The sequence below is a fragment of the Coturnix japonica genome, chromosome 7 (genome assembly GCF_001577835.2).
Source record: "Coturnix japonica isolate 7356 chromosome 7, Coturnix japonica 2.1, whole genome shotgun sequence".
NCBI classification, from domain to species: Eukaryota; Metazoa; Chordata; class Aves; order Galliformes; family Phasianidae; genus Coturnix; species Coturnix japonica.
The window spans coordinates 15,934,248-15,960,969 of record NC_029522.1 but is presented as its reverse complement, the minus strand read 5'-3'; the positions used below and the strand labels follow the sequence as shown (position 1 = coordinate 15,960,969).

Below are 26,722 nucleotides of genomic sequence, written 5' to 3'. Positions count from 1 at the left end.
GGGATGGGGATGCTGAATGTAGGGCTCTGACACCTAAGGAGCTATGGAAGCTCTGTGTGCAGGGAGAAGCATGTGGTTTTATGCTTTATATGTTTTCAATGGGTGAAAAACTACATCACTTACTTCTTTTAGGATAAAAAGGAAGAAATATAGTGTGATACTAGAAAGTATTCTTCACAGATCACTGTGCTTACACAGTCTGAAATTAGTCTAAATTTTTCAGCTCTGAAAACTTGAGGATGAGGTTATCACTTGCTACAGAGTGTTCCAGAAACCAGGTTGAGATGATGTTTGCTTTTTCCTGAGTATTTTATTGTGAAACTGTAGATGTAGATGTTTATGCATATGCTGGTTTGGATTTTTCCTTTAGCAAGTTTCACAGGTCAACAGGTTCAGGTCTCAGCAGTTAGAAAGTGTACCTTCCAAGGAGTTAGTGGAGGTGCTGTAGTGTATGCAGTGGGTAATGCAGCAAGTGCAATTTTTCCTTTTAGGTCTCATGGTATATGTTTCAACAGGATGCTGTAAAGGCTGATATACCATTTATCTCAAATGAAATTCACATTTGAAATTCTGTTGATGTGAATTTGGTAAAGATACAGTTATACTCAGCCAGAGAAAAAGTAATGAAATACCAGTAGGAACAACAATGGCCTTCTTATTTGAAGTCCTGCTGGAGTTAATAGGTTACACCACTCTTCTTTAACCCCACACTGGGATGTTGTGTGGTCTTGTATACAGCCAAAGTGGTCGTTTTGCCTCCTGCCCTGCCAGCTTGATTCTGCTTTGTGAACTGATGCAAAGCCCAGCTCTGGTGGATGAAGACCTCTCCCACCCCACTGGTGAGATCACCAGCGCCTGTGGAAACCAAGTGCATTTTTCTCACTGTGATTTTATCCTATTGTGAAATTATTGTGGATTCAAAAAAATAATCAGAAATTAAACTTTACCTCTATGTGAAGACTGAGAGCTTTCTATGCAAACAGAAAAGAAAGTTTATTACAATTTCTGCGTCACAGAAATTGGGATATCCTTGCATAGTGTTGTAGATGGACAAGTTTGCACATAGTTTGAGAACCAGATTAAAAAGCGAAAACTCTAAATTAAAATAAAGTAAATCCTAGAGTTCTAAGCTTAAAACAAACGAACAAAAAAACACACAAAAAAAGAAACAACTAGTCTCCTGAAAATTAGCACAAGTTTTGTGTTAGCAAGAAACTAAGTATCTAATTGCATTGTCCAGGCCATTGCAGCGTTCAGATGCTTTTTCTGTATTATGTACCACTCTGAATAAGAAAATAAAAGGTTCTGAGTCTTTCTCTCACAGTTTTAAAACTTGAGACTGTGCTAAAAGTGGGCTGCAGTCCTCAGGATTTCAGCACAGGGAGGTTAACCGACTGCACAAGTCAGTAGTACCAGGCAATGTTAAGTTCAAAAGGGCAGTGGAAGCAATACTGAGGCAGCCTTGAGGGTTTGCCCTGATGGCTTAGGAAGGTCGATACTATGACAGAAAGGGCAAGCTGCCATGAAGCAGGAGGCAGTATCTGAGAAAATGATCCCATTGTCATGCTCAGTTTTCTGATCTTTATTTTCAATCCTTTTTCTCCAAGCACATAAAGAAGCCAGACTATGTGACGACAGGCATTGTACCAGACTGGGGAGACGACATAGAAATTAAGAATGAAGATCAGATTCAAGGGCTTCGTCAGGCTTGTCAATTGGCCCGTCATGTCCTGCTTTTGGCTGGAAAGGGCTTAAAGGTAATGATTACGTAAGTCCCCAAACAGCTTGAATGTCTTTTATGCTTTCACTTGCTTTTTTCTCCTTTTTTTTTTTTTTTTTTTTGGCTGTTCTTATTGTGCATCCAACTTTAATGTAGACGCTGAAGAAAGGACTTATTAATTTCTGATTCACTTTCTGATATACCTACTTGACTATATTTTAAATCTCTGCAGTCTGAGCTGCTGGTTCAAGTGCAGTCTCTGTAATCTTCCCTCTGTTTGGATTGTGCCAAATCAAATGAGTTTTTCAGAAGGCCCATGATACTTTTTTTTTCCTGTAATTTTGTGGTCCTCACATATTCTGCTCTTTGACTTTGTGTGCGTGCAAGGCCAAGGGGCCAGGCTGCTGCCTCTCTTCCCCTTCATCCTTCAACCTCTGCTGTCCCACAGGGTTGGCACAGCACAAGTTTTTGAACTGCTGTTGGAAAAAACAGCTGCCATGCTCCACACTATTTTCCAGACTGCATTGGTAATAAAGCCTCAAGGTTTCCAGTAATGTTTCTACAGTATGCTTTTTTAGATACCTCTCAAGAATAAATATGCTGGGAGGAGCCTGCTACAAGTTTTAGCAGGTGAAGGAGTGATTTTTCACCTTACCTTGATATTTCATGTAATAGCATACCAAATAGGGTAAGATAGGCCAAGTAGCCAGGAGATACAGAGATAGATGGTGGCTGTAAGTCAATGTCATTTACTTAAAAAGGGATAAATATATCAGTTTACCATGCAGTTTTCTTTCTGTTCTTCTCACACTGTCCCAGAGACTTAGTTCTGAAGCTGGGTTGGCCGGTAACAAAACTGCCTGAAGTTTTATTTTACAAATATGCATGTTTAACATTTTACATGCAGTTATTTCCTGATACAGTAAAACTTGCTTCTGTAAAGTTAGGGACACGTACACGTATCTGAAGAATCAGGACTCTACCTCAAGAGTGCAATGTGGGAATTATGAATGGGAGTAGATTTTCAGTAATACTGTTTTGTCATACATGTTTTTTATTGTGCATAAAATGCATTCATTTGGAGCACAATATGGTTTATTATGAAGTTGATACTGCAAACAGTACATAATAGCAAGAAGCTTCTACATACACGTGACAATCCTAGGAGAGAAGAAGAATGTTTGAGAGGAACAATGACCAGGAGCTGGGATGGGCTGGAAGGGAGGGAAGTGGCACTCAGAGCAGAGGTGCTGCTCAGGCCAGCTCTGCTTTGTACTACAAGCATTTCTCCAAGACTGCTCTGAATGAAATCATGTCCTAGGGCCTCACTTCAACAGCAAGGAGCGTGTTTGTGCAACCAGTTTGTACCTATCTGTTCTCATGCCAGCACTGCTCTTTAATTTAAGCTGCTTCCTGCCTTTCCTTGAGTCCATTCCCTTCATACGGTGAGGAGAGCTCCTACAGCTTTCAGGGAGCTGGACAAAGCAAACTAAGGTCTTTTATGTTGCCTCTGTAAAGGAGACTGCATTCCAGTTTTATCTGAAGAGCCCTATCTCTCCACCTGTTTCTGCTGTCCTGCTGAACCTGCCTTGCACACAGCCCGCCGCACAGGCTTGTGTCCACATGTTGATCTGCCAGCAAAATGTCCCCAGTGTGACAACAGTGGCATCACAGCATTTGGATACAGAGGCACCATGGGCTGAGCATTTGTTTTTGCTGTTGCCATTTACTTCCCATTGGACTTCAAAATTGCATGTGGTGTTATATATTATAGCACTTCCTAGGTTTGAGGAAGAGATTTGGGAATAGAACAGCATGTTCTATGACATGGAATTTTTTTTTATATTGTCATATTGCCTGGTCACCTGTAAGGGCTGTGGTGCACTGTAGGTGCCTCATCAAGTAAAACAGGTACTACTAAAAGCAGAACTTTTTATAGCACCTAAGTCTCCCATGCAGGCAGCGCAACCTTGTCCACTGGACATCCAAAGGCTGCACTGAATTCCATGGGCAGGGACAGCACCCAGTGTGGTGCTCTGTGATTCCATCTGCCTGTTTGCTGCACGTGGTAAATGGGTGAGCGAAGGCAGGAGCAACAAACTTGCATGGAGCCAGAACTGCTGGCTGCAGCACTGGGCACAGACAGCGTGCAGAAGCTGCTGCAGAGCAGGGCAGCTGCACAGGAGCCCCAAATTGCATACTGGGTGTTGCCATCACTCTTCATCTACCCAGCCATGTTTCCATGCTGAGCAAGATGCAAGCTGAGCAAATAGACACAGTTTTATCCTCAGCACAGGACACAAGTACACTCCGTTGTGTTCTCTGTATGTGATTGCTGTATATTTCAGCATACGGCTATGTATGCCTTCTGCACTGCAGCGTACCTGCATTCCACGTGTTAGTAAAATGTCCTCAGAAATCATAGCTGCTGTAGTGTGTGTATGAGGTATGATTTTCAAAGGCTCAAAACTCATTCAAATCAAAATCAATTTGCACAGGAACCCTCAAAGGCACTTCTTCTTAAGGAGGGAGGTTTCCCTACCAAATCTCAAATTTCAGCTCTAACCATTTCAAGACAGAGTTGATCCAAAAGAAAATCTAGAAGAACAGTATTTTAAGCATGTTTGTTTTCCATTACACAGCTTCTCAGAATACAGCTGAATTTATGAGTTGTTTTTTAGTATGTAAAATTATGAGTAAAAGATGACTCCAGAAAGCATCAAGCATAAAAGTGAAAATTCCAAAAAATGATGGATAAGCGCGTGTAGATTCACTGTGGCCATCCAACCTGTGGCAATTTGAAGTAAAATACAAGATACGAACTCAAATATTTAGGTGTTTTACAACGTGAAGGAATACTCAGAACTATTTCATAAAATGTGCAAGTGCATAATGGTATATGGACTAGGTAGTTAAAAAGAATTAATATCATTTATTTTACAAAGAAAAGGGGAAAGTAGTATGTTTCAAAGGGCTGGAAGCATGAAAACCATTTCTGTAGCAGCTACTGAAACCAGATGCCATGGAAAATCGGTGTCTCTGAGAGGAAATGTGGAAAAAAGGACTGGAAGGAAGTAGAGCATATTTTAGGTTTTTTAAGAGCCTTTGAATGCTTGTTTCTACTGCATCCTCGGTCTAAAACCTTGTGCTCTTTAAAAAATAGTCCAGTATGTCAATAAAGTGTATCAGAGTTTCATGTCTTGTATCAGAGCAGTGAATTTGAAACACCCAAGATTTCATTGAAATGTTTGGCTGCAATCACATTCCGTAAATATGAGAAGCTAGCATTGCTTTTTTAACTGAATGTTATTTTTGATATTTCAGGTTGGCATGACAACTGAAGAAATAGATTCCATTGTTCATCATGAAATAATCAGACAGAATGCCTATCCTTCACCTCTGGGCTATGGAGGTTTTCCAAAATCTGTTTGTACTTCTGTAAACAACGTGGTATGTCATGGTATTCCTGACAGGTATTTCCCCAGTAATATATATATTTTACTACCAGGAATGAAAATGTTGAACTGAAGTTAATAAATTGTGTTTAATACTGAACGTATTTCAGCTTAACTGTATGTCACATGTAGATGTATTGCAGATGCATATCATCTTACTGCACGATGCTGATAGATGCTATAGAAGCGTATTTGAAGGAGAACAGCAGTAATGATATCCTATTTGCCCAGATATTGGGGAAAAAAAACCAAAACAAATCAGCATAGTGCCTTTAGAGTTCAGTGTGTGGTAAATAAAAATAAATAAATAAATAAACAGTACAGAGAACAATTCTGATTTTTTTTTCTCCAGTGAAATAAGTGTAGGGTAAGGAATAAATATATTTGAGTCTATGTGTTTTTTTATTATCATCATTTGCAACACATTCAGCTACTCACAAAGTAAAATACAAACCCTAGTGAGAGAAAAAGAATAAACATAATAGTGGATTTTTCAGATGTTGATATATTTTCCCGCTAGTTGTTTCTCATTATTTTATATTCAACTACACTTGTTCTCAAAGTAGTCAGAGCTGAACGTTAAAAATGGTTATTCTGTTTTCCTTTGCCTTCCTCCGTCACAAAATCTCTACCCTCTGATTTTATGTATGTGTCATTAGGTGTTTATTCTTATGTTCCCTTTGTTGGGAACTGTCTGTCACCATTATTTTTCTCCTTTCTGTTTTTGTTTCAGTCGACCTCTTCAGGATGGAGATATTATCAACATTGATGTCACGGTGAGTAATTCATATAAAAAATAGTCTTTGATCAACTTTAGAGTTCCTGGTAGCAACAGGAAGAATAGTGGATGGGAGATGGGGAGCGCACAGATGGATGTGCTGTTTACTTCTAAGGCAAGGCACAAGCAGCTGGTTTCCTTTTTTGTTTTTAACTGTGTGTTTATTCCAGCTAGACCCAGGCCTGACTTGAATTTAGGACTGGAATCAGATGCACTGAGATCAATGTTGGCCTAAGTGAAATGTCAACCCAATCCTGCTATGTGTCATGTTTCTGAGAAGGTGTAATTGTTATTGATCCACTGTGTAGTTAATGCAGAGCACCGCAGTACTGGGCAGCAGCTGAAGATAGATATGTATGAGATGAGCTAACATGAAGAAAGCCAGCATTTTTCCTTCACTCTGCCAAGATTGATCTTCCTCTTCCTGCTGATTTTGAGTGGGGCCTGTCATTATCTTACTCTGTCATTAGAGGCTACATTGGCCTGTGTATGTCAGTCTATTTGGACAGCAACTCTTTTGCTAGCAGTGTTCCCTACATTTATTAAAATCCCCGAAGGTAGTGTTGTGTTCCATTTCTGGTATAAAAGCCCTGAACCTTTTGCACAGAAACAGAAATAGTGTGATATAACCGTGACTTAATATTTCCAGAGAATGGTCAATTACAGCTACTTAAATAAACACCGGCTGGATTTTTGTGGGAGCAGGAAAATACGGAAACTGGAACTTAATTCTCATTTCATATAGGCAGCACAGTGTATTTGTGCCTTGCAGAAGCTTTTTGTCATTTCGCTGCACGTTTTTATTTTCCCAAAGTGGTGTTTATTTTTAATATGGATGCAGATGTCTTTTGAATTCTGCCTTTATTTTGCAATATGTGGCACACAAAGGAGCACCATAGGAATGAGTTTTTTTAATCATTGAAAAACTCTTGATAACTTAATACTGTTTTTCTTGGGCCCAAATTTCATACCAGTAGAAGTGAAGAAATCTCAGTTGTACTTACCTCTGAACATGAGACTCCAGCTTTTAAATCACTTTTCCTATGAACATTAAGGGTCACTGACCTTTTCCTGTGGTACACATCAGATCCAGAACTGCGTTGTTCTGGGGATTTTTTTCCTTGTCATTTCTTCCCTATCTCCATACTTTCTAATTGTAGAATTCTGACTGCCAGCTTCACACAGTGTGATCTTTCATTTTTACAGTATGTTTTGGTCCTATTTTTTTACTGTGGTGAACTGGTGTAGATTTGCTGATTTTACTAGACCAGGTCAGCTCACAGCAGCCAAGGATTTAACGTCTCATTTCTTTGTAACTCATTCAGGTCCATTGGGCAGTTTTGTTACTGTTATTTCATCTGTCAGGATAATAATAACAACTCCTTAGATTTAGACAGAAACACAACTGTTCAGATTCATATCACAGATCCTTTCCATGATATACTAACCCAGATATTTTTATATTAATGTGGGGTTTGCATCTTTTCCACCCTGCTTTACAACAGATGCACAACAATTAGTGGTCTTTTGGAAAATATATTCTTACTGTGTTCTGTTTACCCTCAAAAACAAAATAAATCTCAAAGTTCCCTTGAATGTGAAGATTCCTACAAGGGTAGGAATTGCTAATTGTCTTTGAAAACATTTTATACCGTATGAAACTGAACTGTGCTGTGTTTGAGAACTGTTCGGTTCCAAACAATTCAAGAAAGAAATATTACTTTGCAGTGTTGCTAATTGATTTTTTAATTTATTTTTAATGAGCAAAATTGGGATGTTTCACAGGGGAACGGTGTAAAAATCAAAGTAAATACGCCACAACAAATTGTTTATAATTGCATACAGGTTCTATAAAATGATTAAATAATATTCTGGTTATTAACTATAAACACTTTGCACGACGTACAAATTATTTGAAGAAAAAAATCTATTTTTGCACAATTAAGATGGTAGAATTTCATAGGTGAAATACAAAATTTATTGGCTTCATCGTGTAGCCTTTAGAATGTATTTAAGTGTAGAAACAGAAGCATTATGCATCGGTGAACTGTCAGCACTGCACAATTTCCAGCCAGCTATTGGCAGGTAAAGCTTCTTACAACTCAAATCTTTCATTGACTTTTAAGGAATTAGTATGTTACAGTTGCTGTGGTTGTAGTTTATTAATGTTAAAAATACATAATTGCAGTTGATGGCCAGCTGTAAATGCAATTATTTTTAAGCTCTGCAGTGTTTTAGATCTGTACTCATTTCTCCGGGATGATGAAGTGTAATGTTTTTGTTTGGTTTTTAACGCCGTACTTGCTAGAGCTACAACTGAACTCATTTGGCTTACATACGAACTGGCTGGAGTGAAACCTCTCCAACAGGCATTAAATTGTAAAAGCACATCTAGCAGCAGCTCCAGCTGGCAGAGGGAGGTGTGCGCTGGGAGGACTGCAAAGTTGGATCCTCGCTGCCATTCACTGTCCTGTGCAGTGCTGTGTGCCGGCAGCTGCCTGCATTTTCTTTACATCTCCCCCCCAACACAAACCTGGCCCTGAGATAAACCGTCTGTAGCCAATTTATTTTTTTTTTTCCATTTGCAATTGACCAAAAGGAATGTGAGTCTGTGTCTTTCACAAATAGCCTGCAAGTGGCAAAAGTTCAGTGCTTCAGTCTTGGTGAGTCATTAGTCCCAGGAGGATAGTTGTCCACTGTTTGGGGAAAAAAATGTTTTAGAAGATCAAAACTGTGCTGCATTACAATTTGTCTTTTGGTAGGGAAATTTGGCTTGCTCCCACAGTTGTGTGCCTCCCGCTGTGCTGCAGAGCTGCAAAACCCCTTTCCACACCACGCTGCAGAACTCTGCCCGAGAGGGAACTTCAGAAGAGCTGAGGTCTGAGTCTATGAAATGTCAAAAAAACAACCATACAGAAAGCCAGCAGGTCATTAGTACAACAGGTTGCTGCACCTTCTGCCTGTGCAGAACCTCACCATACTGGTGTGGGGGCATGGGGATAGGTCTCCCAACCACTGCTGATGGGCTGGCAGCTCTCCCCATCCCGGCCTAGGGACCCTGTTGGCCCTGAGTGACCCCATGGCCCCCTGCTAGCTTCTGGCATACTCCCATCCCATCATCCATGTGTCCTCCTGTGCTCTGCTAGGCGATCACGCACAACTTCTGCATGTGTCGTGTTTTTAATTGGCAACCCTTATGCACCTTGCAGTCTTTCGTGCTTTCTTTTTTTCCTCCCTCCGGTGTTTTGCATTTCTGGTCTCATTCTCGCACGTGCAGCCTACAGGTGACCTATCTGTTGCGAAATGTAGCTCGTTCCTAGAAAGAACAGATTTAGTTTAGATGATCTGTTTTGTTTCTGGATGCAAAACAAGAAACTGTCTTTACATTTCTGCATGTGTTTAGGTGTATTACAATGGCTACCATGGTGACACTTCTGAAACCTTTTTGGTGGGCAGTGTGGATAAATCTGGTCAAAAGTTAGTGGAGGTTGCCAGGAAATGTAGAGATGAAGCAATTGCAGCTTGCAGACCAGGGGCTCCCTTCTCTGTAATCGGAAACACAATCAGGTAAGCCTTATATTGACAAGTAAAGGGAGGGCTGGCAAGTGGGACAAAGGTTATTGGAGGTTTGGTATAAAGCTGATGACATGTTTTATGATTCAAAACCATCATTTCAGTCTGATATCAGTATGTGAACTGCCAAGCTATAATGTTGTTCCTTGGGTAAGGGGGATTTTTTTATATATATATATTTTTTTTTTAAGTGAGTTACACCGGGCTCAGCAAAGATAACTGAGGAAAGAATCAAAGATATTCATAAGGTAGACTTATATTAACAGATGTAGTCTGTGGTGAGGTTTTTGGTTGGTTTTTTTTTTCCATTTGTTTGTGAAACTGTACCTCGTCTGTCTAATGATGTAAGAAAGTTAGAAGCCCCTGTTTTCATTGTATAGCATTAACGAATGTTACAAAGGAGTTAGTCAACATAAATAAGTCTCTTTGTTTAAAAAGCACGAAAATATTTAACTCGAGAGCTTCTTATCTTACAAAGAGCAGCGCATACTAACGTCATAGGGAAGAAAGCTCACATTAAGAGATTTATCCCTGTTTTGCATCTGTTCTAGCCATCACTCGTGGCTCTTCTTCTAGCAGTTTAGAATAAAATTGTGCTCATTTTTTTTAGGTGCCTATAGATCATTTTAAAATGTTTGCAAAAAAAAATAATAATAATTAAAAAGACACATACTGTATACATTTCATTAAGCAATACTTCATTGGGCTGTTAATGGTCCTGGCATCCTATTGAATATGTTGCGATTACTTAAAAGCTGCAAGGCTTATTCACCTTGAAAGGATGCTGCTTTTTTTTTTCTTTGTAAATCTTCAGATACTTTAAGGAAAAAAAGCAAACGGCAAAATATCAGTCAGATGTGTTTATAGCTTTAAAAATATTGTAACAGAGTCTGAATCAAACTTTAGTAAAACCTCTTTGGGTTATATCTGAGAAGCTTTTATTGAAGACTTTGTATAAAATTGTGTTTTTGACAGTTTTAAATTATAGGCTAACTAGCCTGGAGAAAAAGGATAGTGTCTTTCTGTTCTTTCATAGGAAATGTTGAATCAGACCCCTACTGGGAAAAGAAATTTAATGCATATCTCACTATCTTACTGTCCATGAATATAATAGAAGTGAATTCAAAATGTAGTTTTATTTTTGCAAATGGGATGAGTCGATAGATGCACCTCATATTTTTGAACACCTAGGGTTCAACAAATTTACTGGTGGTGCTCTTGCATTTTAACAAAATTTATTCTTGAGTAGAAGGGGGCACAGAACACTAGATTCTTATTCAAGCATTCTATCGAGCTCTGCATTCATGGCTGTGTCTAAAGGGCATGTCAGCCTTTGATTCTCTCTGAGAGGTAATTATCCTTTTCCTGTCACGGAACAACAAATGATAGCTAACTACAGAGGCACATTTGCAGTAGTCACATTCATCAACTGCAGAAAAAAAAATTCAATTTAATTGTGCAACACAGCTGCACATAGGCTTTTTGAGCATTTCTGTTGTTCTCCCTGTCTTGCTATTCCTCCCTCCAGATCTATTTTTTAAACTTTTTTTTTTTTCTGGTTATTTTTTCCCCCTTTTTGTCTCTTCTTCCATTTTTACTCTCTGTACTTTCTTGTTAAAGTAATTTTCCTTTGTGGCTCTCATTCTTTTTTCCCCATTGAAGGCTATGAATGTAGAAAATTATCACAATTACTCATATAATTGAGCCTCTTTGTAGCAAGTGCAACTCCAGTAGCCTTTCTCCATCATGAAAATGGTTTCATTATAGGGTTTTTCATATTCTCTGACACCATCTACACAGAGGAACAGGCGTGCAGATGAGATGTACTAGGAACAGGGTAGATCAGTAAGGTCACAGTAGGAATAATTAGCTCTGCTATGGAAAGAGCATCTAGGCCTTTTACTGCTACATAAATGTACTGTCCATGGCTTTTAGTCACAAAAAAACTTACTAACAAATGGAGCTCCCGCCTACTACTTTGAAAAAAAGATTTGTATCAACACTACAATTTTCCATCATTAAGACTAATAACACAGAGCCTAGTATACATCAAGGGGAATAAAAAGAAAAATCTCACATTCAAGTGGCGGCTGGGTGCTGACCTTTGTTCCCTTTTTTTGTGTTCAACTTAACTCTTTACAAAAAGGAGCCACACGCCACACCAACATGCAGGTGAACTCCAGCTAGTGCGAGCAAAGCATGGCATTCAATTGGAAAATCTGATAAATCTCCATGCAGGATAATGCATTTCATTACAGATTCACTACATTAATTCTAGCTGTATTTAAAAAAAAAAAAAAAAAAAAAAAAAGAAGAAGAAGAAGAAAAAAGAAAAAAAATAAGAATGATTAAGAAAGAAAGAACAGAATTGAATGTGACATTGAATTTTTACTGTGCTGTTACGGAGGTCAGTTTACTTGCAGTGTAAATATAATCGGCAGTGCTCCCTCTAAAAGCAGATGAATCAAAGCCAGTAGATGTCCAATCCTACATATGAAAGAGCAGATCGTTAACTCTATTTTTCAAGATTTTGCAGTGTGGATGATTTAAATGTGCTGGTTTGTTCAGAACCCCTTTAACAGCGCCTCTGCTGAAAGACGCTGGGTGAAGCTGTGTGTTTCTGGTTACTCGGCTTTCTGTGTTTGCATCCATCTATCAAAGTCTTCTGTTTTGGGAGACTTAGAGACTGTGAACACCTGAGAACGTTTAGGCCCACTGGAATGGAGATGTGTCTAGGTGCCTTTCACCCATATTTTCTGTAAAGGTGCTCAAGAATGTATCTTAGGCACCAAAAATCAGAATATTTGCTTCCTATAAATGGCTTAGAAACAATTGTATTACGGAAATCAGCTTGCATCATAACATATTTTTTGTTGTGGAAGCTCAGAAGCTGAAACAGTGTTTCATAGGCAGCAGTTCTGTGTCCCATCGCCTAGGAGTTGCAAAAACAAGGTTACATGGATTCAGGAGTTACTCCGGCAGGAAGAATGGGAATCTTTGCTAACATGTTCCTAGTGAAGATGGTGGCAAAACTCTCAGTCAGCCCCAGTGGGAACAGAATTAGGCCCTGTATTCCCATTTCCTTCTACCACTAGTGGCATTTCTCTTTCAGACGATAGAAACAAACCTGGTTTGAAGTCTATCTACTTTTTAGCCACTGAGCTTAGATATGTGGAACTGTTGTGGGTGTACGGAGCTAGAAAACACCAACGTGATATTGTTAAATGAACCAATTTCCAACTCCTAGGAAAAAATAGTAGTGAGGAAAGTATTAATAAATGGTTTAAAATGTTTAACTCCTAAGTATATGTTTTGATATTAATTTAGAACAATATAAAGCAGATTTTAAAAAAATCTGTTTCTATCAGATTATGCACATTTAAACAATAAGTGGCTCAGGCAAAATAAGTCATTTTAATGTCATCTGTGATAGATTTTCCTTGACAGCTACAGTAAATTACAATTACACTGCTTCTCTCTGCACTTGAAAGTAAGCATTGCAATAAATTATCTTTTATTTCAATCCATCATGTCTGCTTTCAGAAACAGAGAACCTCAAATAAAAGTTCAACACTATTGTAAGAAAAATACAGTAATTTGTGTTCCAGTTTGAAACTAAAATGTACCTTTCTTTCAAGAAACAATTGTTGGCTTTCAAAAATATTACTAATTATACCTCAACATTTATTGTCATTATGGGGAATCCCTGAACTTGTGAGTTCCCTCAGTCTAGGATTAGCATTTAAGTGAAAAATACTATAATATTTTCCCAGTCAAAGTTCGTTATTTTCTCAAATTAGTTAATATGGTTCTACTGAAAGTAAACATTTTTTACCATGTGCAAATCTAATTTAGGCTGATACTGATTTCAAGATTTAGGGAAAAAAAAGAAAGGAAGGAAGAAAGCAATGATGCCCATTGGTGGGCATTTTTCTAACAACATGTGTAAGAAATGCCTGATTACTTTTAACTTTAAAAAAGATATGTGCATGCATGTCCCTGAATAAGAAAGCAGTGCTCGCAGATCTGTTATCTCCCAGTGTTTTCCAAGGAGGCTCACTGCTCACTGCTGTGGGACAGACCATTCTGTGTGTAGGGTTGGTCATGCTGCTCTGCAAGGCTGCAGGTGGTGAAGTTCTGGCTCTGGGGAGAGGTGCAGGCACTGGGGGAAATGCCTGTAGCTGGGAATGGTTTCCCCATCATTCTCAGCCCAGGTTGCAGTGCAGGATGCTGGCCAGGCCCAAAGCAGGGTTTGATTTGCTTTGTTTCCTTAGTGAGGGCTTAGAGTAGCAGACCAGACCTGACTTGCAGAAAAAGGAACAGAATCCAGTAGAAAGAAAAGGCAGTGTAGGTTTGGAATATTTTAGTCCCAGAATGGGAGTCCCAGTCCTGAGAGAGTGCATGTTGTTTGCTCTGGAGCTGGGATGCCTATTTACTCCTGGATGCTCGCTGGGGCTCTGTTGGAGGCACAGGACCAGTCCTATAAGGAAGTCCTGCCAACTTGCTTTTCAGCCTCTCAGTGGGAGAGATTTGCCCCATACACCCAAAAACTTCATTCAGGGTGGGCAGAGCCCTAAGGAGAGCTCACAGAAATGTGGCCGTGCCTGTTGCTGTGCTGTTGCAGTTTGTTGGGCTGCAGCACATCTCCACACTCATCCCTCCTCTAGCAGGGGTTAGGTAGATGCCATCTGGTAGAGAAGGAGCTGATGCCCAGCTCTGCCATCCCATCAGGAGCACAATGGCAGCACACGGGGGCTCAGCCCATGAGCTGCCCTCACTGACCTTCCCCTTCAAGCTCAGCTACTGCTGTTCCATCCCAGTGCGGGCATTTTGCCACCTGCCACAGAGGAGCAGCCCTGCAGGTACTCGACTGCAGCCGCTGGGCTGTACTGCTCGGCAGCAAAACATGAAATCAAGTACTGGGCTCATTAAATGATTATGCTTTTAATCCTGACCAATTCACCTCTGCCCAAGCGTGCTACATGGCTCCAAGAATAAAATGCATAATGGTGAATGTTATCAATGGGTATTTTTAACAATGGTTGTGGTGAAGAATCCCTGTGTTTCTTTTGTGCTGCCAACACAGTGTGTCCATGCTGTCTGCAGGCACTGGCAGGGCTGTACTGTGCCCTGGCTGAGGGGATGCAGCCCCGTGCCTCAGCCCCACGCTGCCACTCTCCTTCCCCTCAGCCCTGCCTGTCTCCTGCTTTCCTGTCCCACCCGCAGCCAATGCCACTTCAGCTGTGTCTACACAGCGCAGGGCCTGTAATCCTCTGGGGCTGCCCTCCAGGGAGAGCTGGAGAGAAAGGCCATTGCTGGCATTGAGGCAGCCAGTCCAAAACACTGAGCTCCTGTCAGCTGCAAATGGCAAAGGCAGGCAGGATGCCCCGTTCTGTACCATCCTGGCTTCTTATCCAGGTCCTACAGCCCCAGACGCTGGTGGGCAGGGGGATGGCCGAGGCTGGCAGTTCACTCAGCCCTCCCTGTGCGAGCAGCACACTGGTGCTGACAGAACGGCCCTAGCAGGCTGCAGCAGGGCTGGCAGCCTCCTTCATGATGGGAGCAGGGGTTTCACAGTGCCTGTGTGGGTGTGACTGTGGGCTTTCTCAGTACTCTGAAGTGAAGCTGGTAGCTGTGGAGTGCTTTGAAATTCCCCATATAGAGCTTCTGAAGCACAATGTTAAAACTGGACTGAATGTGACCAAGTTGTATAACTGTAGCTTATTTTCTCCGCAGATTTTCTGTGTGTCGTGTCAGGTTCATTGGTCACACTTCATTTTTAATTAAAGAACACCAAGTCATCTTGTAGACAAGCTCCAGTGGGAAGGCAGGGGAGCACAGATGCTTGTCAGTGCAGGTCTCATGGCTTGTGAGTTCCACATCTCCTGTCTTGATTCCAGCATCCCCTGTTTTGATCCCAGCCACCCAAGTTCTGATGTTTTTGATTTGGGCAAGGAAGTGGCAGAATCCACCACTGCCGTGCACAAGAACCACTTCTTTCAGGGCAATAAGAGGGAACATTGCCTCACCAGTGCCCCAGGTGCCCTTGTTCAGCAGGGCTGGGCACGGGGCACAGCCTCAAAGCGGCTGGTGGGGCCATTTGCACTCCCTGTGAAGCCCTGTGAAGGAGAAGGGGCAGCTCACAGTGTGGTGCTTGTCAGGCCTCCCATCTCTCCTAAGGGAATCGCTTCCCCCGTCTGGGAACCATTATCTGCATTGCTGTAGGCTGGGTCACCGGAGACCTTCCATTTCATTTTGTGTATGTTTCTGAGTAGTCTGACTTTGTGATTCCTCTCTGATCTTCTTTGGCCCTCAGCAGTGTCACAGCTAGCCCCAGCCGTGACCCAGGCTGGCTGGCACAGTGGGGGGCATGGACTTCCCTCAATGCTGGGACCTCTCACAGCAGAAACCATCATGTTTTGTTTTTTTTTCCACATCACCTATATATAACATCAAGCTCTGGACCTTGGATGCCACAAATTGAAGCCCGATTTCTAACCAGATTAGTATCCCTCTTTGCCAGAAATTAGGAATTTGAGGACAGCTAAACATGTATTTCCAGTCTTCTCCAGATAGAAATGTGATGGCATTGAGGCAGCAGGCACATTTGTTCAGCTGCCACTACAAGCAAACCTGAAATGTGAAGGGCCCACCTTAATCTTAAATGAACAAATGAAGCTTTTAGGCTTGTAGACAAAATCTTTACAGACAGAGTGCCTCCTGTCCTGCTCCTGTGCTCCTGTTTGCTCTGGTCATGCTATGGGATGGTCCTCAGGAGCAGCTCCCCTGGCACTTGCTCTCCTCCTCAGGTGCCCCAGATCTTCTTTTGGGATAGGGCTGGCTCTGCCGGCTGAGCTGTCTGGGTCAGTACTGAGGAGAGGCCTGCTGGCAGAACCTGGCCTGCACCACAGGGCACTGCCAGACCTCTGGGTCCCCAGCTTTGGACATCAGGGTGGGATTTTGATTTCCTGACATGGAATAGGCCTGGGGTCAGGCTCTGTTCCTGCAGACAGGACATCTGTCTCTCTAGAAGGTGCTCTTTTTGAGAGTCTGTGAAGGACCGGACAGATCTTCCCAGCAGAACTGAAGTGCTGTAATTATGATGATTTGGTTTGGGGACTGTGCTGACAGGTTCGGTAGAAATACATTGTTCGTTATAGCATGAACTGATTTTCTGGAGTTGCAGTACATTTTGGTACTGGATGTTTGCAGTATTTTGGAAGGGAACAGCTTGGTGTTTCCCTCCCCACTAGTGCAGGCCGCAGGTGCACGCAGCGGGGCTCTGCAGGCAGCAGGGACTGCACTGCACTGTGCTCTGTTCTGGTGGGCCTGTTCACTCTGAAACCTAACGATGGTTATGGCCATCGCGATGGCTGCTCTCTTTCAAAACCAGCAGCGGCCCCGCGCTGGGTGCTGCTGGTGGTGATACAGACGTGGTGTGGTCAGGCCATGCTCACTAACCGTGTCCTCTTTGCCCTGCAGCACTGTGGCACAGCGGGGTGGCTTCCAGGTGTGCCCCTTCTTCGTCGGCCACGGCATCGGGTCGTACTTCCACGGGCACCCGGAGGTGTGGCACCACGGTAAGCAGCCCCCGACCCCCCGACCTGGGCACCGTCTCCTCCCGCTGAGAGGGCTCCGGCGGCAGAGGTGCAATCCGAGCCCGGGGGGAATCTCTGCGGGTGATCCTCCTGGTCGTGTCCCGGGATCCGAGGAGCCGTCGGGGCTGGGGGGAAAAACGGCGGCGGGAGTGGGAGAGCCCCGGTGGGGGCGGAGGGCGGCGGGGCGGGCCGCGGGGACAATGAAAACGGACATTTGGATCAGGTCTTTGGTCCGGGCCGGCGTGCGCGGCACCTGTGAGCCAGAATGGGTTCTGAAAGCGAGTGCTGGGCGCTGCTACCAAAAAAAAAAAAAAAAAAAAAAAAAAAAAAAAGAAAAGGTGAAAAGAGACAACAACTATAAAAGCGTTTTTATTTTCTTTTCTAGCCAATGACAGTGATTTGTTAATGGAGGAGGGAATGGCGTTCACAATAGGTTAGTGAATGTATTCTATGTTTGTCTTTAAAAAAGCGCACACACAACAACCCAGTTCCGTGCCGTTTCTTTGAGTAGAGAAATGTCCCTTCAGCAATGGGGACGGCGGTGACACTGGCCCCTGGGAAACAGATTCCAATGTTATTCTACAAAATGCACTGAGGGATCAGTAGTGCGACACGGCTCCGGGCTGGCACGAACTTGGGGAGGAAAAAACTGAACGTAAATCTTATTAAGCGGCGGACCTGGCGCGTCGTTTTGGCAGTGCGGCTGCGGCCGGCGGCTGTAGCGGTGCTCAGACAGCAGAGCCCGGCCGTGCCCCGCTGCCGGCTGAGATGCTCCGGGCCGGGCCGGCGGCTCGAGGTTCGTGAGAGCCGCCCCACAACGCGAGCGCGCACAGTGCAGTGCCGGCTGCCCTTCATCCCAGCGCGGCAATTAGAGCCGAATCAGGAAACCGTTGTTTTGCTAGTTGAATTGAACATTTTAAGTCTGTTTTTGTTGGTTTTTTGTATTGTTTTGGGGTTTTGTTTTGTTTTGTTTTGTTGTTTTAAATCAGATATGTTGAGCTATCTGCTACTTATAAGCGCGTTAGGTGTTCTGATTATTACCACAGAGTCTTAATGAAAGCTCGAACGAAATTCCCTGCTGCTACAAAAGCGGAGCGGGCACCTTCCCCACACTGCAGCGCTGCATCTCCCCCCGGTGCGGCCCCGGTGGGGCAGCGCGGTTCGGAGCTCGGGTGGGAGCTGTCGCCGGGCCCCCCCCCGCCCGCAGCAGCGCTGCTCACTTCTGGCGTTTTTTTTCTTGTTCCAGAGCCAATAATAATGGAGGGCTCCCCCGAATTTAAGATTCTGAAGGACAAATGGACCGCAATTTCGGTAGACAATAAAAGGTGCCCGATTTTGTTGTTTCCCGAGCGGCGGAGCTGAGCACTGGCAGCCGAAACCCTCGGGTGAGTCCTACAGGCGTGCTGGGGCCGCGCTGCCCCCCTGCTAACTGCTCGCTGTGCGTTGCAGATCAGCACAGTTCGAGCACACCGTCGTCATTACCTCGGAGGGAGCAGAAATCCTCTCTAAGGTGCCGGGAGAAGCCTAAGGACGCAGCGGGGAGTGGAGGGCTCGGTGTGTTTTGGGAGTCCCCTGCTCCGCAGGGACGGTGCTGAGCTCCGGGTGGTTCTGGGGGCACTGAGTGCCGTCTGAGGGAACACAGGATGGGGCCCGGGAGCTCGCTCCGGGCGCGGTGCTCCGCGCGGTACCCGGTGAGTGTTGAATAAAAGCCTCTTGCTTTCTGGCAGCGGCGGCTCAGCCTCAGCCCGCTGGGGGAAGGGTCCGGCTGGGGGGGAGAGGGGCAGAGCCCCGTGCGGGACCCGCGGAGGACGCGGCCACGCTCCGCGGTGGAGCAGCGCGGGGATCCCGTCGCAGGGCAAGTGCGGCCGCTCTGCCCTCAGCGCCCCCGATGAGCGGGACTGGAACTTCTGCCGAGACGGAAATAAAAGTTTCCGGGCGTGGGGGGGGGGGGGGGGGGGGCGCAGGCCGCGGCCCTTGCCCCGCGGTTCTGCAGCAGCAATGCCGTTCCTACCCCGGCCCGTTTCTCTCTACGCCGCACGAGAAAGGATTAAAAACGAGACGCAGAGCGCGCTATTCTGGAGACGGATAACGGCAGCTCCGCGCCGCGCACGGTGCGTAACGGGGCACTACGCGCCGGGAGCGCTTGGCACAGACGGAGGGGTTCGGCCCGGGGGGAGGGTTTGCTCTGCGCCTCTCGGAATCGGCCCGACGGAGCGGCCGTGCGGCGAGGGCGTCCCGGGCGGAGCTGCGGGGCCGCTGCTGGGGCAGGCCGGGCCGGGCGGGGCGGCCGCTGGTTCTCGCTCCCCGAACCGTTTGTTTTCACTAGAGTACGGCGAGCTGTCAGCTCTAATTGTTTCTAACAGCATCTTTTTAAGAAGCAGGACCAGCCCCCATCCCGTTCCCAATACCGCAGGGCAGCCTTTCAGCTCGATCCCCTCTTAGATTAGTTTGGGAGACCTTAAAACCTGTAAAAATAAACTACGCATCCAACACGTTTCGCAGTCGCACCGAGATTCCGCCGCGTGCTCCCTGCCCGGGAAGGCGAGGGCCACCGTGCCCGCCTCCCCCGGTGCCGACGCTGCACCGTCCCGTCCATCACGTCGGTCCCGTCCCAGTCCGTTCCCATCCCGCCTCCCCCGCAGCGCGGAGCCGCGGCCCCGGCCCGGGCGGTCACTTACATGGCCGGGGGGGTCCGCGTGGGGCCGTGCTGCTGCCCCCGGGCACCGGTCCGCAGCGAGGTGGTGGGAATGAACCTTATGCATCGCATGCGAAACAAAACAAAATAAAAAATGAGGGGGGAGGAAGTAAAAGAGGCGTTAGGAAATGGGCAATTAAAACCGACAGAGCGACTAATGAGAGGAAAAAAAAAAAAAAAAAAAAGGAGCGGAGATTAGGGCACTTTCGTGTCAGATCTGCCAGCAGAGCCGGGGCTGTGCCATGGGCCCCGCTTCCGCCCTGCCCCGCCGGCGGGCAGCCCGACCGTGTGCGCAGGGAACGGAGCGTTCCTCGGGGCTCCCTCTGCCCGGCCGCGTCTGACCGCGGGGACCCGGCCCCGCTCACTGCGCGCCCCGACGGCCCCGGAGCGCGGGGAGGTTCAGCCGGGCCGGCTCGCAGCCCCGGTGCTCGGCGCTGGGAGGCCGCGTGTTGCTATTAGCGTTCAATATACGGCTAATTATGCGTATGAAAATTAAACATCAGTGTTATGCTAATGGGGCCGCCTTCAGCTGGGAGCCGAGCACTTGAGACTAGCATTTAATCAAATGAGTCGGTAACGAATACATCTGCACGTGTGAACTTTCGCGGGATCATTTTCCTGTTACAGTCACACCGCTGAATTATGAAAGAAATAATTACCGACACTTTCTAATTATCCAACAAAGTAATTTGGGATTCATCGCGGGCTTTCTGGGGAGGATCTCCCAAGTCCCACCTCGCTCCCTGCTCACGCACGCGGAAGTTTGCGTGCTCGGCTCAATCGCGCGTCGGCCCGAGCGGGACGAGCCGCGTTCCCCCGCGCCGGGCTCCCGTCCCCCCCCGTGTTCGGAGCGGTGCCCGGGCGGGCGCGGCCCGAGGGCGGGCGGGACCCCGGCGGGGAGCGGGCACGGCGCGGCGTGTGCGGCTCTGCCCGCGGCCGGAGCGGCTCCGGAGCGCCTCGGGGCCGTCCCCGCGCTCCTCTCTGCGCCGGGGGCGATGCCTCCCGGTCCCGGCCTCGGCCGCGGCAGCTCCCGGCCGTCCGGCGGTGCCGTCGGGGCGTGCGGCCGGGAGGCGCGGCGCTGCCGGCGCGGCTCTCCGCGCTCACCGGGGTCCGGGCGAGCCCCGAGCGGCTCGGACCAATCCAAAGCGATTATGCAAGACGGGGAACCAATCAGCTCCGCCGGCTCATGAATATTCATCGGCTCGGCTGAGTCAAAGCTTTTAGGCGAGTTTGTGTAGATGAGCGGCATCACGCTCAGACTTTTCAAAGAGACAAACTCCATTTTCTTATGAATGGAAAGTGAAAACCCTGTTCCGCTTAAATTGGGTTCTTTCCCGTCCTGAGAAACACAACAGACCCCCAAAAGGCACGCTGAAGAGAGAGCACACACACAGACCCAGCGGCGAGAAATGACCATGACCACCATGCCTGAGAGTCTAAACAGCCCCGTCTCGGGGAAGGCCGTCTTTATGGAGTTCGGGCCGCCCGGCCAGCAAATGTCTCCTTCTCCCATGTCCCACGGACACTATTCCATGCACTGTTTACACTCCGCGGGCCACTCGCAGCCCGACAGCGCGTACAGCACAGCTTCGTCCTTCTCCCGACCGCTGGGCTACCCCTATGTGAACTCGGTGAGCAGCCACTCCGGCAACCCCTACATCAGTTCAGTGCAGCCCTACCCCAACAGCTCCGGCCTGGCCCAGCCCCGGCTGGAGGAGACAGGTAGGTGCCGGGGGCGGGGGGCGCGGAGCGAAGCAGATCCGCCGGGGGGGGAGCGAGGCGGCATCGCGGAGCGCCGTGTGTGTGAGCCGGGCGGGGCCGGGGCCGCGGGGAGCGGGCGCCGAGCGGAGCGGACCCAGCCCAGCTGCGCGCGGAGCGGTCCCCGTCATTATTTATTGCGTAGCGCTATAAACAATGTACGCAATTAAGGGTAATTAAACCTCGACTGCAGCCGGTAAAAATAGCAAACTTTGCTGGGATGGAGCCGGGGCCGCCACCGCCGCGCGGAGCCTTTGTTGGCGCTGCGGCGCTCCGCCGCCCCGTCGCCGTGAGCGCTGCGCCGTTACCGTCGCCGTTATTGCCGTTGTCTCGCTGTTATCACTGTTATTTACTGTGCACCGTTTGTGGTTGTAGGGGCCGAATCGGAGAAAAGCACTGTGGTAGAAGGAGGGGAAGTTCGCTTTAATGGGAAAGGGAAAAAAATCCGCAAACCCAGGACTATTTATTCCAGTTTGCAGCTGCAGGCTCTGAACAGGAGGTTCCAGCAAACCCAGTACCTGGCCCTGCCCGAGAGAGCCGAGCTCGCGGCCTCTCTGGGACTCACCCAGACTCAGGTACGGCCCCTCCGCGCCCCGCGGACCCGGGACCGGCCCGGCGGAGCCGCGCGTACCGAAGCCGCGCGAGGCGGAGCGCTCGTCCCGTCCGCGGGGCCGGTCCCGGCCGGGCTGCGGGTGGCGGGGAGGGCGAGGCCGGAGGGAGCGGGACAACGCGCGGGGGAGGCCGGGGCGCGGGGGCACCGCGGGGCGAGGGTGGCCGGGGCCCGTCGGGGCGGGCAGGGAGGGGGTGAGGGCCCGTCCGGGCCGCGCTGAGCCGTGCCGCGCTGCCGTTGCAGGTGAAGATCTGGTTCCAGAACAAGCGCTCCAAATTCAAGAAGCTGATGAAGCAGGGAGGGGCGGCACTGGAGAGCGGAGCCCTGAGCAACGGCCGGGCCCTGTCCGGCGGCTCTCCCCCGGTGCCCGCCGTGTGGAACACCTCCTCCGCCTCCGGGAAGGCGTCCTCGGGCAGCGCCGGCACCTACATCCCCAGCTACACGTCGTGGTACCCGTCGGCCCACCAAGAAGCTATGCAGCAGCCGCAGCTTATGTGAGCACGAGCACGTTTTTCCCCGCCGCGAGCTGAAAAAAAATTAAAAAATTAAAAAAAAAAAAAAAATCATCACGGACAGAAAAAAAAAGAAAAAAAGAAAGAAAAGAAAAGAAAAGAAAAGAAAAGAAAAAAGTAAAATAAAAGGAAAGGAAAAAAAAAAGAAAAAAAGAAAAAAAAAATGCAAACAAAAACAAAACCGAGAGGAGGAGGAAGAAGAGGACAAAGACTCGGCAGCAGCCGGCCGGGCCCTCCCGCTCCGGGCACAGATGCGACGCGGCGCGTCCCCGCCGGCGGCAGCTGACGGAGCGCGGCCGGGGGACAATCGGGGCCGCCCCCCTGTCTGTGCGTGTGGGATTTGGGTCACGGCTGCGGCCCGGCGGTGCGGGACAGAGGCCGTACGGCGTCCCGAGCTTCTTCCCCTCTGCGTTTCCCGTCTCTTTCCCCGTCCATCTGTATATTTTTTGTCGTTGTCGAAGGGGAAGAAAGGGATCTTATTTATTGACCGAATTACCGCTGAGGAGCTCCGGGCGCGGCCGGCCGCGGAGCGAGCAGTTCCGACAAAAGCGCCCGGTGCCGTTTCCCCGTCCAAAAAAAAACCAAGCAAAAAAAACCACAACAAAACAAACCAGAAGCGAAAGCCGCCCGGCAAGACGCTCTTTGTAACTTTTCCCATCGCTTTTCTACTTCGCTGCTGTGGAGATCCCCGGCCCCAGCGCCGCGCACCGCCCCGCGCCGAACAAAGGCCGCGCACCGCCCCCCGCCCCGGAGCGGCTCCGCGAAGCGCTGCGGGGACACGGCACGGAGGCGGCGGGGGGACCGCGCACCCCTCGCTCCGCAGTGCGGGGCCCGTCCCGGAGCGCGGGAGCTCCCGCTGTACATATTTGATTCTTAATCCTTATTGTTCTGTAAACATGTTGCACAAAATTTAGCTTTTCTTTTTTGTTTTCTTTCTCTTCTCTTTTTCTTTTTTCTTTTCCTTTTCTTTTCCTTTCCTTTTCTTTTTTTTTTTTCTTTCTTTTTTTTCTTTCTTTCTTTTTTTTTTTTTTAAACTCTGTTTTCCGTTTCGTGTGGCTGTACGACATGACGCTTTGTGTACGGAGATTTGCCATTTTCTTGTGACCCTCGGAAGATGTGATACCTGAGCTCAGCTGTGTTTCGTGTCTATATGTCAAAGTTTAGTTTTATATTGAGAATGTTAACTTATTGCTTTGTATTTGGGGAAGGAAAAGAAAAACGAAAACAAACAAACAAACAAAAAAAAAAAACACAAACGTTTGTACATAAGTTATAAAGTTTCTTTGAGACAGTAAAATTATGGTTTGGAAAAAGAGCTCCGCGTGGTCCATGTCTCGTTGGCCGGCCCGAAAGGGCTCCGTTCGCGCAACGTGGGACCGACGGGCGCCCACAGAGCGCTCCACGGGCTGCTCCGGGCTTCGGGACTGCGGGGCTTGAGCCTCGTCCCCACTCACAGAGCGCACACGCGGCGCGGCCCTGCCCGGCTCCAAGAGCCCTTCCCCGGAGCGCCGAGCACCGGGACCGGGAGCTGCGGCAGGAGCCCGTGGCCGCGCAGTGCCCGAGCCGATCCCGCGGTGCGCTCCGAGACGGTGCGGCCCAACGCCGCGGTCACGGCACAAGCGCAGAAATGGGGAGCTCTGCCCCAACGAGGCGGTCCCGAGTCTGGAGTCTATTCTCATTGTACGCGAATCTCAACTCGGGCCTCATTAATTCTGCCTCGTCTCTGACGAGGGGTTCGTCACATATCTGATTCGGAGATATTCATAATGAGGATATTAATTAAACTCGGAATGATCCGAAGGTGCTTCTATTGAGACAATACCTCATTACAATGATTAAGCCCCAGTTTCTACCATTGTCCCTTTAGCGGCCATGGCCCCGCGCGCCCAGACCCGCGGATGGTGCTGCGAGTGGCGGAGAGTAATTTGGCGATGTGGGTTTTTTTTCTCTCGTCGGGGGAAAAGAAAAAGAAGAAAAAAAAGAAAAGAAAAAAAAAAAAAGCGCCCCTCATTTTGGAACACTCGGGAAATAGGTTCCACACAGCTTAATGATGATCAAAATGACTCTTTGCTGCGAAAAAAGACCCCAAAGTGAGCGTACAGCTGCAAACCCAAGAGGGTCAGCATCATTTCACTGTATTCTCTTCTTGATTACAAGCCGAGCCCATCAAACACAACATAATTACAGTAATTTCAGGTTTATTTATTCTAATGCAGTTTCCCCATCTCTCTGGTAATTATGAGCAATTTTTTCGCCCAGGGAATCTTTTTGCATTAACAAAAGAGATAACGCACTGAAAGCCAAATTTGCTGCGCATTGAGAAAAGCGAAGGGGAAAAAAAAAAAAAAAAAAAAAAAAAAAAGAAGAAAAAAAAAGGCGGTAGGTGCGAGCTGCCATCCCGCAATTCGGCGCTGCAAATTGCTTGCAGGTGTATGGAGCAGCGCTGTCAATGGGAAGGGGCTTCCAAATTAGCAAATGCACAATGTTGAAGTAATGAAGACGGACTGAGCGGCGCTGCCAAACAACGGATACCTCTTTCAGATCTTCCACCCGAAAAGGAAAAAAAAAAAAAAAAATAATGATAATAATAATAAAAAATCCCTTCGCGTCTCCGCGAAGCCCCGCGAATGCCCGCGGTGTCAGTCCGACGGCAAAGCGCAGGGCGGCCCTGAAACCGCGAACGGTCGGAGGGTCCGAGCCCCGCACCCCTCCGCACAAGAGGGGGGAAAGCGGCCCCGAGCTCTCCCCGCGACTCCCAGGGGGAACGGCTCGGTGTCCGCCGCTCTCCTCCCCCCGCCCCCCGCGGCACCTCCCGGGCGCTCCGCGGCCCCGCAACCCCCGAGTGCGGCGGGGAGCGCAGCCCCGACCCCGCTTCGGAGTCCCGCTCGGCCCCGGCCCTTCCGCTGCGGCGCGCACTCACCTGGCCCCGGGGCGGCGGCGGCGGCTCTCCGGCTCCGGGCGCGGCGCTCCGAGGCACCGGCGGGCGGCCGAGCGCGGGTCGGGCGGCGGGGTGCGGAGGGGAGAGCCGGGCGGAGGGCTGAGGAGGGAAGAGAAGGGGGGGAAGGAGCGGCCGAGGGCCGGGATGGAGTCCTGGGAGCGCGGCGTGGGCTGAGATCCGCGGAGCGGAACGCGCTCCGGGCGCGGAGCCTTTTCGCGGCTCCGCTCTCGCAGAATATGACTGAAATTTTCTGCTATATAGCCTCTGTCTTTATAGCTGATGAAAAAAATTGCAGATTATTAGCATAAATGTTTACTCTTCATTACGCTGATGACATTGTGCACTCGAGATCTTGGTAATCTTTGGGAAAATTATGAGTAATTTTTAAAAATTTTAAAGCAGCGGCAGTTACCATGCAATTCAGGCTAATTCTGCGTAGGCTCCGAACGGATATAATTATCGAGGAGTCAAGATGTTATGCTAAAAACTATGCATTGATATTCCCATTTATTATGTACATACAACTTTGACAATGTTGATGCTTGAAATAGCAGGAAATTGTCTTGCGCAAAAATTACAGTCCATATTAGGACATGTGAAATTGCGAAGAATTATATAGTAATTGCAGGCTTTCAGATGGGAGAGCCAGAATGCTCAAACTGGTGCAAATGTGGATAAAATTACAGATCAGAGCAAAAATTAGGGAAAAAAGGGGTCTGGGATTTTTCAAGTTGGCTATAGGATTCCGGAAGTGCCTAATGCCACATGATTGCTGCGGCTTTAGGGGAGACATTCATGCCTCAAATAACTCCTTTCGCCAGAGCCGCTCTAATTGAATTTCTCGGGCTCTGCTCTTCACCGGGGCACACGAGCGCGGCGCCCACCCGCCGAGCGCCGCCGACACCAGCAGCCCCTCGACGGGGACCGACGGGGAGGGGGGTGGGAGGGCGGTGCCGCGAAGAACCCCACGGACCCTTCCCGGGGCGGCGCGGCGGGACCGCACGGGGCGGTTCGTCCCGTTCTCTGCGGCCCCGCTTCCCCGCGCAGCCCGCCCCGTGCCCTCGGGCCGGAGGACGCGGGTGCGA

At 47.9% G+C, this 26,722-nt stretch overlaps 2 protein-coding genes and 1 long non-coding RNA gene across 12 annotated transcripts in view; 2 read left to right on the top strand and 1 right to left on the bottom strand.

The window, feature by feature from the left end:
• METAP1D (methionyl aminopeptidase type 1D, mitochondrial) overlaps positions 1-26,722 on the top strand; it is a 53,299-nt gene that overhangs the window by 22,634 nt on the left and 3,943 nt on the right. For 7 of the 9 annotated variants that reach the window (XM_015868535.2, XM_032445845.1, XM_032445849.1 and 4 more), the window contains 8 exons: positions 1,608-1,757; positions 5,045-5,193; positions 5,909-5,951; positions 9,357-9,520; positions 17,009-17,106; positions 17,510-17,557; positions 18,371-18,449; positions 18,574-18,850. In XM_015868535.2, the coding sequence (XP_015724021.1) occupies positions 1,608-1,757; positions 5,045-5,193; positions 5,909-5,951; positions 9,357-9,520; positions 17,009-17,106; positions 17,510-17,557; positions 18,371-18,449; positions 18,574-18,652 (810 nt within the window). In that variant the 3' untranslated portion in view covers positions 18,653-18,850. Of the gene's footprint in view, positions 1-1,607; positions 1,758-5,044; positions 5,194-5,908; positions 5,952-9,356; positions 9,521-17,008; positions 17,107-17,509; positions 17,558-18,370; positions 18,510-18,573; positions 18,851-22,049; positions 22,153-26,722 lie in introns of those variants that run through there. The other 2 variants (XM_032445847.1, XM_015868534.2) reach the window with 2 other exon arrangements.
• On the bottom strand, positions 7,682-17,070 carry LOC116653671. The gene is made up of 2 exons (XR_004307939.1): positions 16,988-17,070; positions 7,682-9,269 (listed from the first exon to the last, which is right to left on the bottom strand). It is a non-coding gene; the product is annotated as an uncharacterized LOC116653671 (long non-coding RNA).
• On the top strand, positions 20,871-23,294 carry DLX1 (distal-less homeobox 1). Of its 2 annotated transcripts, XM_015868538.2 has the most exons (3): positions 20,894-21,541; positions 21,953-22,152; positions 22,431-23,294. In XM_015868538.2, the coding sequence occupies exons 1-3, from the start codon at positions 21,229-21,231 to the stop codon at positions 22,683-22,685; spliced, it is 768 nt and encodes a 255-aa protein (XP_015724024.1). In that variant the 5' UTR covers positions 20,894-21,228; the 3' UTR covers positions 22,686-23,294. The 2 variants fall into 2 exon arrangements, with proteins under 2 accessions (XP_032301745.1, XP_015724024.1); XM_032445854.1 differs by lacking the exon at positions 21,953-22,152 and having other exon boundaries at positions 20,871-21,541; positions 22,431-22,750.

Excerpts from the sequence above, each read along its gene's own strand:
- DLX1 (XM_015868538.2), top strand. The coding sequence starts at position 21,229 with ATGACCATGACCACCATGCCTGAGAGTCTAAACAGCCCCGTCTCGGGG. Across the intron at positions 21,542-21,952 it reads GCCCCGGCTGGAGGAGACAG|GGGCCGAATCGGAGAAAAGC; the intron begins GTAGGTGCCGGG and ends TTGTGGTTGTAG. Across the intron at positions 22,153-22,430 it reads TGGGACTCACCCAGACTCAG|GTGAAGATCTGGTTCCAGAA; the intron begins GTACGGCCCCTC and ends CTGCCGTTGCAG.